The sequence below is a fragment of the Salvelinus alpinus genome, chromosome 32 (genome assembly GCF_045679555.1).
Source record: "Salvelinus alpinus chromosome 32, SLU_Salpinus.1, whole genome shotgun sequence".
NCBI lineage: Eukaryota > Metazoa > Chordata > Actinopteri > Salmoniformes > Salmonidae > Salvelinus > Salvelinus alpinus.
Window position 1 is genome coordinate 5902701 of NC_092117.1, and position 20115 is coordinate 5922815.

Sequence of the window (20115 nt, forward strand, 5' to 3'; positions counted from 1 at the left end):
GCATCAATCTAGCAGTAAAAAACATCAAAATATTCAGGCAAACGGCAAATGAAGCACAACTGAAACTGATAAAACTAAATACCACAGACAAGATGGCGCCGAAGAACATAGCTGAAGTTTTACATTCTCCCAACCAGTTGTGCTATTTAACTTATTGTGTACGTAATGTTGCTGCTACCGTCTCTTATGACCGAAAATAACTTCTGGACATTAGAACAGCGATTACTCACCGCGGACTGGAAGAAACTTTTTCCTTTAACGAGTCTGACGAGAAGGATATCCTGCTTTCACTGGAACAGGCCCAAACCCCTGCCTTTTTGCGTGAAGAAAAGACGAAGGGAAAGGGCCGCAGATCGGGCAGCCTTCTGAGAATCCGTAGGCGAACGAGTAAACTTCCTCTGCCATCCATTCTTCTTGCTAACGTGCAATCATTGGAAAATAAAATTGATGACCTACGATTTAACATTATCCTACCAACGGGACATTAAAAACGGTAACATCTTATGTTTCACCGAGACGTGGCTGAATGACGATACGGACAAGATAGAGCTAGCGGGATTTTCCATGCACCTGCAGAACAGAGACGCTACCTCTGGTAAGACGAGGGGTGGTGGTGTGTCTATTTGTCAATAACAGCTGGTGCGCGATATCTAATTTTAAAGAAGTCTCGAGGTATTGCTCGCCCGAGGTAGAGTACCTTATGATAAGCTGTAGACCACACTATCTACCAAGAGTTCTCATCTATATTATTCTTAGCGGTCTATTTACCACCACAGAACGAAGCTGGCACTTAGACCGCTCTCAACCAACTCTATAAGGCCATAAGCAAAGAAGAAAATGCTCACCCAGAAGCGGCGCTCCTAGTGGCCAGGGACTTTAATGCAGGCAAACTTAAATCAGTTTTACCACATTTTTACCAGCATGTCACATGTGCAACCAAAGAAGAAAATCCTAGACCACCTTTACTCCACACACAGATGTATACAAAGCTCTCCCCCGCCCTCCATTTGGCAAATCTGACCATAATTATATCCTCCTGATTCCTGCTTTACAAGCAAAAACTAAAGCAGGAAGTACCAATGACTCGCTCAATATGGAAGTGGTCAGATGGCGCGGATGCTACACTACAGGACTGTTTTGCAAGCACAGACTGGAATATGTTCCGGAATTCATCCAATGGCATTGAAGAGTACACCACCTCAATTATTGGCCTCATCAATAAGCGCATCAACGACGTCGTCCCCACAGTGACTGTACGTACATATCCCAACCAGAAGCCATGGATTACAGGCAACATCTGCATTGAGCTAAAGGCTAGAGCTGCTGCTTTCAAGGAGCGGGAGACTAAACCCGGACGCTTATAAGAAATCCTGCTATGCCCTCAGACGAGTCATCAAACAAGCAAAGCGCCAATACGGGATTAAGATTGAATCCTATTACACCAGCTCTGACGCAAACCACCATAGTCCCTGTGCCCATCGAAGCGAAGGTAACCTGCCTAAATGATTACCGCCCCGTGGCACTCACATCGGTAGCCATGAAGTGCTTTGAAAGGCTGGTCATGGCTCACAACAGCATCCTCCCGGACACCCACTCCAATTCGCACACCGCCCCAACAGATCCACAGATGACGCAATCTCAATCGCACTCCACACTCAGGGGTGTGTAGTTAGGCCCCTCCTGTATTCCCTGTTCACCCACGACTGTGTGGCCAAACACGACTCCAACACCATCATTAAGTTTGCTGATGATACAACAGTAGCAGGCCTGATCACCGACGACGACGAGACTGCCTATAGGGAGGAGGTCAGAGAACTGGCAGTGGTGCCAGCACAACAACCTCTCCCTCAATGTGATCAAGACAAACGAGCTGATCGTGGACTACAGGAAAAGGCAGGCTGAACAGGCCCCCATTAACATCGACAGGGCTGTAGTGGAGCGGGTCGAGAATTTAAAGTTCCTTGGTGTCCACATCACCAATGAGCTATCATGGTCCAAACATACCAAGACAGTCATGAAAAGGGCACGACAAAACCTTTTCCCCCTCAGGAGAAAAGATTTGGCATGGGTCCCCAGATCCTCAAAAGGTTCTACAGCTGCATTATCTAGAGCATCTTGACCGGTGGCATCACCGCCTGGTACGGCAACTGCTCGGCATCTGACCGTAAGGCGCTACAGAGGGTAGTGTGTACAGCCCAGCACATCACTGGGGCCAAGCTTCCTGCCATCCAGGACCTATACAATAGGCGGTGTCAGAGGAAAGCCCATTAAAATTGTCAAATACTCCAGTCACCCAAGTCAGACTGTTTTCTCTGCTACCGCACGGCCAGCGGTACCAGAGCGCCCAAGTCTAGGACCAAAAGGCTCGTCAACAGCTTCTACCCCCAAGCCATAAGACTGCTGAACAATTAATAAAATCTCCACCGGACAATTAACATTGCTACTCGCTGTTTATTATCTATGTATAGTCACTTCACCCCACCTACATGTACAAATTACCTCAACTAACCTGTACCCCGCACACTGACTCGGTACCGGTGCCCCCTGTATATAGCCTCGCTATTCTTATTGTTACTTTTTTAAATGACTTTTTATTTTAGTCTACTTGGTAAATGTTTTCTTAACTCTTCTTGAACTACACTGTTGGTTAAGAGCTTGTAAGTAAGCATTTCATGGTAAAGTCTATACTTGTTGTATTCGGCGCATGTGACAAATAAAGTTTGCTTTGAGAAGACAACTGGTTTGATGCCGATTCGTAAAATTATGAGAAAATCTTAGAGCACTATCAAACCAAAAGCACAGAGACCCAAATAATGGTGAATTACGCCTTCATTAGTGTGAGGCTTTAAAACTCTCTAAACGTACACTCAGAATTTAAAAAGCACAGTACAACAAGAAGCAACTGACACTAATTGAGGAGTCCATAAACACAAACAACTTCTTGCAAAATTGGGAAAAAAATGAAACTAGAGGAATTTGCAATTACAAAATAGTGGCATATAGACAGCCCATTTTAAAACACTACAACACCGTTCAAATTGATGCGAAAGCAGAACAATGGCAAATTAATGACAAGTTGAATCGATTTAAAAAAGCTATTTGACTCTCCAATTACTGACCAGGAACTCTAAGAAACTTCAGACCCTCAAATAAAAAATAAAGACATGCTTACCTGATGGCATCCTAAATGACATGCTGAAATTCACTAGTGCAAAATTTCAATTGGCAATATTTAAGCTGTTTAATTTGATCCTGATTGTAGGTTATTTCCCCGACATCTGGAATCAAGGACTCATAACCCCAATCTTTAAGAACGGAGACAAATGTGTCCCTAACAATTAGAGGCATTATGTGAATATAGTAACCTTGTCGAGGTTTTCTGTAGTATTATAAATGTAAGCGTTCTAAACTTTCGTAATAAGCACAATGTCTTGAGTAAAAGCCAAATTGGATTTATACCCAAACATCACATGACCAATCAGATTTACACCCTACACACCCTGATAGATAAACATGTCCACCAAAATAATACCAAAATGTACGCTTGCTTTATCGACATCCAAAAAGCATTTGATTTTATTTGGCATACAGGACTGTTCTACAAAGTAGTTTAGGGAGTAAATATTACATAATTAAATAAATGTATACTGGCAGTACGTGCAGCATCAAAATTGGCAAGAAAATAATATTCTTTAACCAGGGTTGCAATCTGAGACTTGCACTCTTCAAATTTTACATCAACGAATTGGCTACTATTCTAGAAAAATCCTCAGCCGCTGGTGTTAGTCTCCACAATTTAGAGGTTAAATGCCTGCTCTTCGCAGATGACCTGTACCTGCTGTCACCCATAGCACATGGCCTACAGCAGAGCCTGGACCTGCTAGAGCAGTACCTAAATCCCCAAAACACAAATAATGATTTTCCAGAGAAGATCCAGATTTTAGGGAATTAGACCAAAGTTCTCAATTGGTACAACATTATATAGAGTACTGCACACACTACAATTATTTAGGTTTAAAAATAACCTCAACTGGACAAATTAATGAGGCAGTGAATGAACTGAGAAAGTGCGCAGGCATTCTATGGCATTAAAAAAACATTCAAATTGAAATGCCTATAAAAAGAAATTGGCTGAAACTAATTGAATGTGTCATTGAACCAATTGCACTTTATGGCAGCAAGGTGTGGGGTCCAATTTGCAAAACAAGATTTCACCCAATGGGACAAACATCCAATTGAAACCCTGCATGCAGAGTTCTGTAAGATTCTCCTACATGTCCAGAGGAAAATGACAAACAATGCACGCAGGGCAGAATTAGGCCAGTATCCACTAATAATAAAGACTCAAAAAGAGCAATTAAGTTTTGGAAACATCTAAAATACAGTGAACCCCTCTCATATCATTACCAAGCCCTGCACTGCCAAGAGCTGTGCAAAGAAAAAAGCAGTGGTGTAAATTACTTAACTAAAAATACTTTAAAGTAGTACTTAAGTCGTTTTTTGGGGTATCTATACTTTTACTTCACTACATTCCAAAATATAATATTGTTATTTTTACTCCATTCATTTCCCCTGACAACCCAAAGTACTCGTTACATTTTGAATGCTTAGCAGAAAAGAACACGTGGTAAATCCCGTCTGCCTATGGTCTGGCGGACTCACTAAACGTAAATGCATCTTTTGTAAATGTCAGTGTTGGAGTGTGCCCCTGGCTATCTGTAAGTGTTAAAAACAAGAAAATGGTGCCGTCTGCTTTGCTTAATATAAGGAATTTGAAAGGATTTATACTTTTACTTTTGATACTGAAGTATATTTTAGCAATTGCATTTTCTTTTGATATTTAAGTGTTTAAAACCAAATACTTTTACTCAAGTAGTATTTTACTAGGTGACTTTTACGAGAGTAACTTTTTATTAAGGTATCTATACTTTTACTCAAGTATGACAATTGGGTACTTTTTCCACCACTGGAAAAGAGTCCCCTCATCCAGCTGGTCCGGAGCTGAGTTCACAAACCGTGTTCTACCTACACACTGAAGCCTCAGTGCCAGAACATCCAAACAGAGTAAACCAAATTACAACAGAGTCAAAACTACATTACTTATTGGAAAACACAGCACAAAGTAAAATGCATTGCTATCTGGCCCTAAATCGATAGTACACCATGGCAAACTACTTGAACATGGTTAGTGATCAAAACCTTAGAAAAACCAAGAGAGAGGTCAGGGTTCCATAGCCGCAGGCAGAACAGATGGAACTGGGGCAGCAGGTGGACTGGACAGCCAGCAGTCATCAGGCCAGGTAGTCCTGAGGTATGATCCTAGGGCTCAGATCCTCCGGGAGGGGAGAGAGAGAATTAGAGGGAGCACACTTAAATTCACACAGAACACCAGATAAGACAGGAGAATTACACCAGATATAACCGACTGATCCTAGCCCCCCGGCACATAGTCTATTGCAGCATAGATACTGGAGGCTGAGAGGCGGGTCAGGGAACACTGTGGCCCCGTCCGACAATACCCCCTGACAGGGCCACCCAGGCAGGATATAACCCCCTGACAGGGCCACCCAGGCAGGATATAACCCCATCCACTTTGCTAAAGCACAGCCTCCACACCACTAGAGGGATATCAACAGACCAACTTACTACCCTGAGACAAGGCCCACGAAGATCTCCTCCACTGCACGAGCCCAAGGGGATGCCAAACCGGACAGGAAGATCACATCTGTGACTTAACCCACTCAAGGTACTCACCCCTCCTAGGGATTGCATGGAAGAGCACTAGCTAGCCAGTGACTCAGCCCCCGTAATAGGGTCAGAGGCAGAGAATCCCAGTGTAGAGAGGGGAGCCGGTCAGGCAGAGACAGCAAGGGTGGTTCGTCCCTCCCATGCCTTGCCCGTTCACCTTCGCACCCCTTGGCCAGACTACACTCAATCGTAGGACCTACTGAAGAGATGAGTCGTCAATAAAGACTTAAAGGTCGAGCCCGAGTCTGCGTCTCTCACATGGATAGGCAGACCATTCCATAACAATCTGGCTCTATAGGAGAAAGCCCTGCCTTTAGCTGTTTGCTTAGAAAATTCTAGGGACAATAAGGAGGCCCGCGTCTTGGTAGCGTACATGTAGGTATGTACGGCAGGACCAAATCGGAGAGATACAGTAGGTAGACGCAAGCCCATGTAATGCTTTGTAGGTTAGCAGTAAAACCTTGAAATCAGCCCTAGCCTTAACAGGAAGCCGCTGGTGTAAGATTAGCGCATTTTTTGGTTCTAGTCAAGATTCTAGCAGCCATTTTAGCACTAACTGAAATTAATTTAGTGCTTTTATCCAGGTAGCCAGAGAGTAGAGCATTGCAGTAGTCTCTATTAATAAACAAATTCTGGACCCCTATTTTTACAGTAATATATATATATATATATATATATCAACAGTAGCCTAATTGTCAACCCAAAATTCATGACAATCACTGGATTAGGTTGCATCAAAATATCTTGAATTGTGCATTCCAGCTTGAACATGTTAGAGGAAACATCTCAGTAGTTTATTGCACTTCTAAACAAAACACTTGGAATTACTTTATGACATCGTAAGATGAAGATATATACATATACTTATATTTGATCCAGCAATGTTGTTGTTGCAACCAAATGATGGACTTGTGTCACCAATTTTAAAACGGAAAACAATAGTCTGGAGCCCTGATTTTATAGGGTTGGCGGGGTAATTGTACAATCGTGTAACTGATGATTATGGATGAAGACCATCCTAAAAATATAATAAAAGTCATGAACATTTAATTTGACAAAGAAACATGTTTTAATCAACGTCATTTTCAAGTTCCACAAACTTTACCCAAAAGCAGTAAAAGTAAGCCTGGTTCAGATCTTACTACCTACATTGATGAGAGGAGACGAAACTAGAAACTTTCAGAATTCTGTGTTGTGAACAGAGGCGGGTAGAGTAATTCAAATCTGTACTTAAGTAAAAGTACTGTTACTTAGATTGATATTTACTCAAGTCAAGGTAACCCTCTTAAGAAACTACTTAAGTAAGAGTTTTGTTTTTTTAAGTATACGGTCAGAAAACTACTTAAGTGCTGGTTACACATTTTTTACATCTTTATGGTAAATTGTGACAGAAAACAAAAAGATCAACTTAGTGCAATTTAGTTTACATTAATGAATTATTTAAGTATGCCAGTACCATCTTGCAGATGTCCTCCAGCACAGGTAGGCTGTGCAGTTTCAATTGCGGTCTTATTCAAGGTGCTCAATTTCATAAAAAGGTCAACGTTACTCAAGACATTGGAATCGTTTCACAATTTCAATAGCATTAATTTAAATGAATTTCACTCATTTAAACTTTGAAAGCGAATAGCTTGTCATCAAAACTCAAGTCTATGTTGAATAGATTTCATTGGTCAAGACAACCAATCTATGTAACTAAAGTGATTTGGTCAAATGTAACAGATTAAAAAATAACTACTTTCAGACATTACTTGAGTACATGTACAGCCTGACTACAATATTTTATCTTGATACGTTAATAAATACATGCTGTGTTAATTTTGGCATGTTTACCTGCCTACGTACTGTAGATCGCAAACTCATAAGTCAATAGAGCTAACTGGCTAGCTATTACTGTTAGCTAACCATATACAGTTGAAGTCAGAAGTTTACCTACACTTAGGTTGGAGTCATTAAAACTCGTTTTTCAACCACCCCACAAATTTGTTAACAAACTATAGTTTTGGCAAGCCGGTTAGGACATCTACTGTGTGCATGACACAAGTCATTTTTCCAACAATTGTTTAGACAGATTATTTCACTTATAATTCACTGTATCACAATTCCAGGGATCAGAATTTACATACACTAAGTTGACTGTGCCTTTTAAACAGCTTGGAAAATTCCAGAAAAGGATGTCATGGCTTTAGAAGCTTCTGATAGGTTAATTGACATAATTTGAGTCAATTGGAGGTGTACCTGTGGATGCATTTCAAGGCCTACCTTCAAACTCAGTGCCTCTTTGCTTGACATCATGGGAAAATCTAAATAAATCAGCCAAGACCTCAGGGGGGAAAACAATTGTAGACCTCCACAAGTCTGGTTCATCCTTGGGAGCAATTTCCAAACGCCTGAAGGTACCATGTTCATCTGTACAAACAATTGTACGCACGTATAAACACCATGGGACCACGCAACTGTCATACCGTGCAGGAAGGAGACGCATTCTGTCTCCTGGAGATGAATGTCTTTTGGTGCGAAAAGTGCAAATCAATCCCAGAACAACAGCAAAGGACCTTGTGAAGATGCTGGAGAAAACAGGTACAAAAGTATCTATATCCACAGTTAAACGAGCCCTATATCGACATAACCTGAAAGGCCGCTCAGCAAGGAAGAACCCAGTGCTCCAAAACCGCCATAAAAAACCCAGACTACGGTTTGCAACTGCACATGGGGACAAAGATCGTACTTTTTGGAGAAATGTCCTCTGGTCGGATGAAACAAAAATAGAACTGTTTGGCCATAATGACCATCGTTATGTTTGGAGGGAAAAAGGGGAGGCTTGCAAGCCGAAGGACACCATCCCAACCGTGAAGCACGAGGGTGGCAGCATCATGTTGTGGGGGTGCTTTGCTGTAGGAGGGACTGGTGTACTTCACAAAATAAATGGCATCATGAGGTAGGAAAATTATGTGGATATATTGAAGCAACATCTCAAGACATCAGTCAGGAAGTTAACGCTTGGTCGCAAAATGGGTCTTCCAAATGGACAATGACCCCATGCATACTTCCAAAGTTGTGGCAAAATGGCTTAAGGACAACAAAGTCAAGGTATTGGAGTGGCCATCACAAAGCCCTGACCTCCAGCCTATAGGAGGCCTACAAACCTGACTCAATTACACCAGCTCTGTCAGGAGGAATGGGCCAAAATTCACCCAACTTATTGTGGGAAGCCTGTGGAAAGCTATCTGAAACGTTTGACCCAAGTTAAATAATTTAAAGGCAATGCTACCAAATACTAATTGAGTGTATGTAAACTTCTGATGAAAGAAATTAAAGCTGAAATAAATCATTCTCTACTGTTATTCTGACATTTCACATTCTTAATATAAAGTGGTGATCCTAACTGACCTAAGACGGGACATTTTTACTAGGATTAAATGTCAGGAATTGTGAAACTGAGTAAATGTATTTGGCTAAGGTGTATGTTAACTTCTGACTTCAACTGTAGCTACAAAGATTTGTTAGCTAGCTACCCGCGAAGAATTGAGATCTACCTTGCATAACGTTCGATTTAGTTCATTTTTACATTATGATTCACAAAGCTAGCTGATAGTTGTGAAGTACAACTTTACTACTTGTATATCTTGGTTCGTCTCTATTGCCATTATCCTGGCTGGAATAAATTTCAGTGAATGGGGTAAGTCCATACTAAGTCAATAGGGATAACCTGCTAGCTAGCCACAAAGAATTGTTAGCTAGCTACCCATGAAAAATTCACATCTACCTTGCATAACATCTGCTCTTTCCATGAAATGGACTGACCAGGTGAAAGATATGATCCCTTGTTGATGTCACTTGTTAAATCCACTTCAATCAGTGTAGATGAAGGGGAGGAGATTGGTTAAAGAAGGAATTTTAAGCCTTGAGACAATTGAGACATGGATTGTGTGTGCCCCTCGGTGGATGAATGGGAAAAAATGTAAGATTTAAGTGCCTTTGAACAGCGTATTAATAGTAGGTGCACCTGTTTGTCAAGAACCGCATCACTGCTGGGTTTTTCATGCTCAACAGTTTCCCATGTGCATCGAGAATGATCCACCACCCAAAGGACATCCAGCCAACTTGACACAATTGTGGGAGGCATTGGAGTCAGGGTTTCAGTTAGGGAAATGTGGCGCCTGACATTTTAATCTACCAGACATTTGAGAAGTTTACTGGACCATATGTTTTGGGTGCGCATCCTGATTAGGTTGTCCACCCAAGGTGGTCAGAATTACAGAAGTCACATTTTAGAATATGGTAATTCATATTAACAGAACATGCAAGTCGTAGATGCAACGACATGTGGTCCTTTTTACCGAATTCTGATGTGCACTTTGAACATGTTAGAATAACTGTCCACATTTACTTTTTCACAAAATCACTAGCCTATGTCAATCTACTATAGTAGAAAAGTTTAGGCGGCCTATTCGATTGGTCAGCTTGTCGAGAAAAATGGCCCATTCTGGGACAGTTGTGGGACGATAGATCCCAAATTCATACAACCGGTAGGCCTAGGCTACATAAAAAAATAAGCTATTTTTAATCAATAAGTCTGATCACAACAGATGAGATCGTAAGCTTAAAATGGTGATCAACTATTTCTTCACATAAGCACAGCAATGCTCACAAGGCAGTAGGCTACGTGTGAATGTTCGTTCAGTAATGCAATTAGCGGGAAAACACTGTTGCCAAAAATGGGCACTTGCAAGCAGTTTTATCTAATGGAAAATAGCCATTATAAATTTAGAAAGAGAGGAGATCTAATAGGCTACTTTGAGGCAAGGTAAGACATGCCTCATATGTATTAAAGCGTTCAAGTTTCAAACAATTAAGTCTGTTTTCAAAATGCATACTGCCTCCAGCTCAGTGAAAAGTGTTATGTGACGCGCTGATGAAGCCTGCCTTCCGTTGTCGTTTGACGCCGCGTTCAAAACTCGGAAATCTTCCTACTTAAGTGCATTCAAGAAGACTGGGAAAAATAGTTTTTGAAAAGTCATCCACCTCGGAATTCCAACCCGGGAACTGGACTTTAATAGAACTCTTACTTTCTGTCCTGAAAATCACCGACATCATGATTTGACCTCGCATTTTTCAGAGTTCCCAGTTGTCTTGAAAGCACCACAAGATGCTGCTGCTGCAGCAGCAGAGGGTAGTGCGTACTACAGAGGGTCGTGCGTACGGCCAAGCTTCCTGCAATCCAGGACCTATATAATAGGCATGTCAGAGACTCCAGTCACCCAAGTCATATACTTTTTTCTCTGCTTCCGCACGGCAAGCGCTACCAGAGCGCCAAGTCAAGGACCAAAAGGTTCCTTAACAGCTTCTACCCCTAAGCCATAAGCCTGCTGAACAATTAATCATTTGGCCACCGGACTATTTACATTGTCCCCCCAGCCCCCATTTGTTTTGTGCACTACTGCTACTCTGTTTATTATCTATGCATAGTCACTTCACCCCTACCTACATGTATAAATTACCTTTAACCTGTACCCCCGCACACTGACTCGGTACCGGTACCCCCTGTATATAGCCTCATTATTGTTACTTTTTATAGTTTTTTTTACTTTAGTTTATTTGGTAAATATTTTCTTAACTCTCCTTGAACTGCACTGTTGGTTAAGGGCTTGTAAAGTAAGCATTTCACAGTAAGGTCTACACTTGTATTCGGCGCACGTGACAAAGTTTTATTTGAGTGTCTAGAATTGAATGTAGGTCAATAAGTCTACTTTAAGATGATTTGGACATGGAGCGTGAAAAATGCATTGGCTTGCATTGGATTTGTGCCACAAATTCTTAAAAAGTTAGCATTTGGAGACGGTGGCCAGGTAAACCAAAGCATGGATTGCTGTCTTACCTTGTTCATAAACTGCTTACAGAGTAAGAAAAGCAACCAATAGGCCATTTTGTAATTTGGGTGAACTATTCCTTTAAGCTTTTTCCTCCTGAACAGATATCCCAGTGTGTGATGATAGTGCTGTGTGGTGGGGTTGCTCTCTCCATAGTATTGGGTTCTTGCCTCCTTCACTCATGCTGCCAAACATCCTAGTAAAACTGACTGTCCTACCGATCCTTGACTTCGGCGATGTCATTTACAAAATAGCCTCCAACACTCTACTCAGCAAATTGGATGCAGTCTATCACAGTGCCATCCGTTTTGTCACCAACGCCCCATATACTACCCACCACTGCGACCTGTATGCTCCCATTGGCTGGTCCTCGCTGCATATTCCTCGCCAAACCCACTGGCTCCAGGTCATCTATAAGTCTTTGCTAGATAAAGCTCCGCCTTATCTCAGCGCACTGGTCACCATAGCAACACCCACCCGTAGCACACACTCCAGCAGGTATATTTCACTGGTCATCCCCAAAGTCAACACCTTTTTGGCTGCCTTTCCTTCCAGTTCTCTGCTGCCAATGACTGGAACGAATTGCAAAAATCATTGAAGTTGGATTACCGATCATTACAGCTGTACATAGCCCATCTGTACATAGCCTATCCAACCAACTACCTACCTCATCCCCATTTTTGTTTTTGTTTTCCTGCTCTTTTGCACACCAGTATTTATACTTGCACATCCTCATCTGCACATATGTTACTCCAGTGTAAATTTCTAAATTGTAATTACTTTGCCACTATTGGCCTATTTATTGCCTTACCTCTTTACTTCATTTGCACACACTGTTTACAGATTTTTCTATTGTGTTATTGACTGTACGTTTGTTTATCCCATGTGTAACTCTGTACTGTTTTTGTTGCACTGCTTTGCTTTATCTTGGCCAGGTCAGTTGTAAATGAGAACTTGTTCTCAACTGGCCTACCTGGTGAAATAAAGTTGTCCCTTGGGGATATTTTTGTACCTCTCACACAATTGGGTGTTTCCCCAGAGTAAGGGCCCCTGCCAGTAGGTAGTCTGCGCTAATGACTAGGGATGTAACGATTCACCGATACGCATTGGTTCAAATGTTTAACACTGTACCCAAACCAGACGTGTGTGTAAATAGATTTTGTCCCCCCACACCAAACGCAATGACGACATGCCGGTTGTAATATCAAAACACTCAGGACAGGTCGAAAAGCATGAAACATTTATGGCAATTTAGCTAGCTAGCTTGCAGTTGCTAGCTAATTTGTTCTGGGATATAAACGTTGAGTTATTTTTCCTGAAATGCACAAGGTCCTCTACTCCGTCAATTAATCCACACATAAAACGGTCAACTGAATCGTTTCTAGTCGTCTCTCCTCCTCCCAGGTCTTTTATTTTTTGGACTTTGTATGGCGATTGGCATCTTACTTTCATAGTATTACCACGACGACCGGCTGAACTCAGTTCATCTTTCAATCACCCACATGGGTATAACCAATGAGGAGATGGCACGTGGGTATTTGACTTGCACCGCTTTCAGCGTCACAAATATAACTGACTTCTATTTTAGCACCTCGTTGGTGCGCGCAATGATTGAATAACATGTATGTGTAAATGTATTTTGTGTGCGAGCGGTGTGGTCAGCATGTTAAGATGTGAGTGCATCGGTCCTCGGGACCCCAAACCGATCCAAGTGCATCGGTCACAAAATATATTCAAACTTTAGGAATTGGGGCGGCAGGTAGCCTAGTGGTTAGAGCGTTGGACTAGTAACCGAAAGGTTACAAGATTGAAAGATCGAATCCCCGAGCTGACAAGGTAATAATCTGTCGTTCCTCCCCTGAACAAGGCAGTTAACCCACTGTTACTAGGCCGTCATTGAAAATAAGAATTTGTTCTTAACTGACTTGCCTAGTTAAATAACGGTAAAATAAATTAAAAGGGCTGGTTCACAATTTTTTTTTGTTCATATGACTTTCTTTCTACCTTCCGAAAATGCCTAATCTTAAGTATGTAACCGTTTTGGCAGTCATTGATCAATAAGTCATTGTGCATGCCAAACAACCCAGGGGTGGTTTGGTAGTTTTGCTTTACAATTAATGTATATGCTCATTTTTAGAAATACAGGGTTAAGTTGATAATTCCATAACGAGGATAACAATCACTTTTTCGACCAAGCACTTAGCGGGAGGAAAATGGAAGTTCACTTTGTAAAAACTTCCAAATATTCTTAACCATTTGATTTTTGAGATGGGGGTGAAATCCAAAGTTGTGCTATATATTCATTGGCTATGTCATAGCAAAATGTAAAGATAAATATTGATACATTACTAGCTCAAACACTTTTAATCTGCAAAAATGTACCAATTCATTAGTGGGTGATGGTGATTTCACATCAAAAGTGGGGGTACAAAAAGCTAACATGGGCCCCCTTATCTGATTGTGGGGTGGTGGATGCCCAATTTCCCAATTTCTCAGCTCAGGTAGACACCATAGACAATTATATGTACATAATTTACACACATACCAACAAACAGAAGTCAGCTCAGACGGATCATGAGCTCCATCAGCAGCAGATTTGAATGTGTTTATGTAACAAATGTTAGTGTAATTCACCGAATCGATTTGATCGGTTCCTCTAATCAAACGGAATCGTTTCAAACTAAAATGTATTGTTGCTGTATCATATCAGAGCCCATGTATCTAGATACATATCAAATCGTCTTGAATGGGAAAGATGGCACATCCCTGCTAATGACTGTTCATGTTTTGTCCCACAGGCGGAGGCCAGGCTGGCTGCAAAGAGAGTGGCCAGGGCGGAGGCGAGGGACATCCGAATGAGAGAACTCGAACGGCAACAGAAAGAGGTGTACACTCTGTCTCACACACACACACACACACACACACACACACACACACACACACACACTTAGTGATACAGGTACAGTCAATGATTCAACTCAAGAAAGAGATCCTGCCATTTCTCTTGTTGAACCAGAAAATGTGTAGGGATATACGAGTGCTGCATGTTCACAGATCAAATCCAGATATCTGTATATAATCCATCTTTCACGTGTATTTTTCTCTTTCCCGTGTATGTAAGTGATGAACCTTGTGTGACTGAGTCTATATCATATGCTAAGGTAGTTGTGTGTTCAACTCCCTGGCACTCCCTCCCCCTGTTCTGTCTAGCTCTCCTCTCGCCACTCCTCATCCAGCAGCAGGAAAAGCTGGGGCTCGATCCACCAATGGATGGTAATGTTAGGCCAGGGAGCATGGGCCTCTCTCTGTACTAACACAGCCTGCTCTGTTGTATATGGGAGCTGCCCTCTATCCCCCTAAACAGTGCCCTCTGATGACAGGACCGTACATCACATTATAAATGTTGTTCTGCGATGTATTTGCTTAGGAGGAGACACCTTTATCTGTGGCTGTGCGTTGAGAGTTGACTTTGGCCTCTTACCTCATTTGGGTCTTTTATGCTATGCAATGAGGCAGTTTGGGGCTAACGTTGATATGCATTGGAATGAGGTACTTTGGTCCTGTTTTCTGTTCTCTAACCACTGTTGAGTGAGCGTTTCTGAAATGTGCGAGTTCCTAGGGCTGTTGGGGTGACCGTATTACCGCCACACCGGCGGTCACGAGTCATGAAGGCAGTCAAATTCCACGTGACAGTAATTAGGTGTCTCTAAACTCAGCACTCTATTGTCCCTCTAATCACTCTGACATCAATGCAAATTTAATGGAAAACCTCATCAAACACTTCATGAGAGCCCATGAGCTCATGTTGCGCAACATTTCTATAGGATATGCAATTGCGTGAGAAAAGCGAGTGATGGCCTCTAAGAGGATCCCATCAGCTTTCTATAGGCTAGGCCTACTATATTTATCAACTTCCCTAATATTAAGCACATTGCTTATCTTTACAACAGGAGTATAGCCTACCCTGGCTGGCATTTAAATGATCCACGGGAAAAGGGTCCTCCATTCGCTATTTAAGTGCGTAAATTACATGTTTCGAGACAGGTGCATGATAATGGTCCATTCTAAATCAAAACAAATTTCACACACAAGATTTAGTATACAGTTGAAGTCGGAAGTTTACATGCACTTCGGTTGGAGTCATTAAAACTAGTTTTTCAACCACTCCACAAGTTTCTTGTTAACAAACTATAGTTTTGGCAAGTCGGGTTAGGACATCTACTTTGTGCACGGCACAAGTCATTTTTCCAACAATTGTTTACAGATTATTTCACTTATAATTCACTGTATCAGAAGTATACATTTAATCCATGGGTCATACATTTACATACACAAAGTTGACTGCCTTTTAACAGCTTGGAAAATTCCAGACAATTATGTTATGGCTTTAGAAGCTTCTGATATGCTAATTGACATAATTTGAGTCAATTGGAGGTGTACCTGTGGATGTATTTCAAGGCCTACCTTCAAACTCAGTGTCTCTTTGCTTGACATCATGGGAAAAACAAAAGGAATCAGCCAAGACCTCAGAAAATAAATTGTAGACCTCCACAAGTCTGGTTCATTCTTGGGAGCAATTTCCAAACGCTTGAAGGTACCACATTCATCTGTACAAACAATAGTACGCAAGTATAAACCCCATGAGACCACGCAGCCGTCATACCGCTCAGGATGGAGACACGTTCTGTCTCCTAGAGATGGACGTACTTTGGTGCGAAAAGTGCAAATCAACCCAGAGCAGCAGCAAAGGACCTTGTGAAGATGCTTGAGGAAACGGGTACAAAAGTATTTATATCCACAGTAAAATGAGTCCTATATCGACATAACCTCAAAGGCCGCTCAGCAAGGAAGAAGCCACTGCTCCAAAACCTCCATTAAAAAAGCCAGACTACGGTTTGCAACTGCACATGGGGACAAATATCGTACTTTTTGGAGAAATGTCCTCTGGTCTGATGAATCAAAAATATAACTGTTTGGCCATAATGACCATTGTTATTTTTGGAGGAAAAAGAGGGAGGCTTGCAAGCCATCCCAACTGTGAAGCACGGGGGTGGCAGCATCATGTTGTGGGGGTGCTTTGCTGCAGGAGGGACTGGTGCACTTCACAAAATAGATGGCATCATGAGATGGAAAATTATGTGGATATATTGAAGCTATATATTATGTGGATACATCTCAAGACATCAGTCAGGAAGTTAAAGCTTGGTCGCAAATGGGTCTTCCAAATGGACAATGACCCCAAGCATACTTCCAAAGTTGTGGCAAAATGGCTTAAGGACAACGAAGTCAAGGTATTGGAGATGCCATCACAAAGCCCTGACCTCAATCCTATAGAAAATTTGTGGGCAGAACTGAAAAAGCGTGTGCGAGCAAGGAGGCCTAAAAACCTGACTCAGTTACACCAGCTCTGTCAGGAGGAATGGGCCAAAATTCACCCAACTTATTGTGGTAAGCTTGTGGAAGGCTTCCCAAAACGTTTGACCCAAGTTAAACAATTTAAAGGCAATGCTACCAAATACTAATTGAGTGTATGTAAACTTCTGACCCACTGGGAATGTGATGAAAGGAATAAAAGCTGAAATAAATCATTTTCTCTACTATTATTCTGACATTTCACATTCTTAAAATAATGTGGTGATCCTAAGACAGGGAATTTTTACAAGGATTAAATGTCAGGAATTGTGAAACTGAGTTTAAATGTACTTGGCTAAGGTGTATGTAAGCTTCCGGCTTCAACTGTATGTAAAGAGAAGATGACATCAAGAATAGTCTGATGGGTGACAATATTAGTCTGTAACTTGTGAATGATATATTGTTATATATGATGCCCAGCTTAATGCAAGAAACAATACCTTTTTATTGGTGACTTTTTTGAATCAGTTGCACACCTCATGTAGCCTAGCTCATCGGCCTATGTTTTGATTTGTAGCACAACTAAAGTTGCCAAATAACTTCTTAAAATTAAGCACATTTAATTTGCTTTACAAGGGGTGTAGAGCCTAACTGGCATACACAAGCACCCCTGGAGACCCATGAGGCGGCACACAATTGGCCCAGCGTCGTCCGGGTTAGGGGAGGGTTTGGCCGGCCGGGATGTCCCTGTCTCATCGCGCTCTAGCGACTCACAAGTTGTAATTAAAAATAAAATGACAAACGATTCCAGAACAATCTGAGAATGTGGGTATCGAGATCCTTTTTCAGGTGAAACGACCCAGCGGAAAGATGTGTGTGTACTAGCTAGTAACTTTTCAAAGGAATTACTGTGTGGAAACACAGGTTTCCTCCTTTATCTTTTGTCTGTGTGGTTGAACAGCTCCTGTTGTAGTGTTTCTGATGGATTAATGGAGCTGCACAGGTTGTTGGAGATTTTTTTGGACTAACATTAACATCAAGATGTGTTATGCGTGGTTACGTCATCGCATGTCGAGTATTAGCCTTCCTTTGCATCTCCCTCTCCTCTAAGTTCCAACGTTCTCCGTCTCCAGGCCGACACAGAGAAGGCCCGGCACTCTGGAACTAGTACTAGATCCAGTAGCCATCATCGGCGGGTCTGTATACTTTATCTCATCTCTTTCTCACCTTTTTATCTTATTTCCTGACTTGTCTTGACGTCCTATTTGTCTGTCCCCCGTGTTTCTCTGCAGCAGGATGATGATGTCATGTCGGTCCGTAGCACTGGAAGCTACAGGGTGTGTACATTACGTAGTCTCATTGACCGTGTCATGTCCGTTATTTTAGTCTGACTATTAATATGGAGGTAGGTTTCTATTGGAAAGGCCACACTGATGTGTGAAACCGTTGACCTTGTCGAGACAGCATTGGCTTATGTGTCTCATTATTTGTTAGAATTTGTTAGAAATTGGAATACATCAATGGTCCTTGAGTAATTCTGTTGTTGTGTGTGTGTGTTCTGGTTTTTGAAGTCAACCTCCTCATTGCGAGACCTGGGCAGCTCATCTTATAAAAGCCTGGCCAGCACCTCTCATCGAAGAGACCTGGTGGTGCGTCTGTGTGTCGGGTGTGTGCATGTGTGTGTTTCCAGGTAAAGGTGGGCTGGATGGCATGACTGATTGTGCAGAAGGGAAATGGGAATGGGTTTGCTGGCCCATTAAAAGACCAGTGTTGAATTCACAGCTGGGGGACACAGGAAGATAGCTGGGATATATTAGGCAGGGCTATATTCTATGTTGTCATGGGCTAGGCTAACATCCTTGTGGTTTGTAATGACATTCAAACAGCTGAGATGGTTACATTAACACTGAAGTCTAAAGACGAATTACCAGGCTACCGCAAATGACTCAGCGTGATAGTGTTTAATAAACAATTCAATGTCCATTACTAACACATTTGCCTAATGAAAAAGACATTTAGCTTATCATTTAACCTCACCGTTTTGCAGTGTCATGCACCAACTGTCAAAATGTAGCTATGACTTGGTGTGGTGTGCCGTTCGTTCTCACAACTTTTTAGTAATCTGCAGTGCGAACACACTCACAGCACGTCTGTCTGTCATTCCTAAGAGCAGGGGTCTCAAACTTGTTTATCCTGCGGGACCACATTCGGTCTTCCCGTGAGGGCTGTATTTACTAAGACAACCGGCCACATTAAATTGGCTCATGGGCCGCATCTGGCCCGCGGGCCACCAGTTTGAGATCTCTGCCAACAGCCGCTTATTGGCTGTTTTTATCTTGTGATGATCATATTTCACATGAACCTTGTTCTCTCCCCAGTCTGACGGCCTGTCCAATAGCTCGGCTCTGAAGAGTAGCTCCTCTGTGAAGGGTAGCTCCTCTCTGAAGAGTTCCCGCTCCACTGTATGTACTTGTCTTTTGCTGAGCTTGTATGGATTCATTCACAGTAAAAGTGACTTTCATCTGTCTTTTGTTATACACTGAACAAAAATATAAACGCAACAATTTCAAAGAGTTACAGAAAAAAATATAAAGCAGACACCTTATTTACATAAGTATTCAGACCATTTGCTATGAGACTCGAAATTGTTTCCATTGATCATCAAGATGTTTCTACAACTTGATTGGAGTTCACCTGTGGTAAATTCAATTGATTGGACTTGATTTGGAAAGGCACACACCTCTATAAGGTCTCAGTTAACAGCGCATGCTGAGCAAAAAACCAAGCCATGAGGTCAAAGGAATTGTCCGTAGAGCTCCGAGACCAGATTGTGTCGAGGCACAGATCTGGGGAAGGGTACCAAAACTTTTCTGCAGCTTCGAAGGTCCCCAAGATCATAGTGGCCTCCATCATTCTTAAATGGAAGAAGTTTGGAACCACCAAGACTTTTCCTAGAGCTGGCCGCACTGCCAAACTGAGCAATCTTGGGAGAAGGGCCTTGGTCAGGGAGGTGACCAAAAACCCGATGGTCACTCTAACAGCGCTCCAGAGTTCCTCTGTGGAGATGGGAGAACCTTCCAGAAGGACATCCATCTCTGCAGCACTCCACCTATCAGGCCTTTATTGTAGAATGGCAAGACGGAAA

General features: G+C 42.0%; 1 protein-coding gene across 21 annotated transcripts in view; it reads left to right on the top strand.

Moving 5' to 3' along the window:
• The window catches only part of lrrfip2 (leucine rich repeat (in FLII) interacting protein 2), a 64045-nt gene that overhangs the window by 17888 nt on the left and 26042 nt on the right, over window positions 1–20115 (top strand). For 10 of the 21 annotated variants that reach the window (XM_071379820.1, XM_071379813.1, XM_071379816.1 and 7 more), the window contains exon 3: window positions 14417–14503. In XM_071379820.1, coding sequence (XP_071235921.1) covers window positions 14417–14503 — 87 coding nt within the window. Of the gene's footprint in view, window positions 1–14416; window positions 14504–14828; window positions 14892–18103; window positions 18167–18262; window positions 18308–18541; window positions 18620–19348; window positions 19433–20115 lie in introns of all 21 variants that reach the window. The other 11 variants (XM_071379806.1, XM_071379824.1, XM_071379825.1 and 8 more) reach the window with 7 other exon arrangements.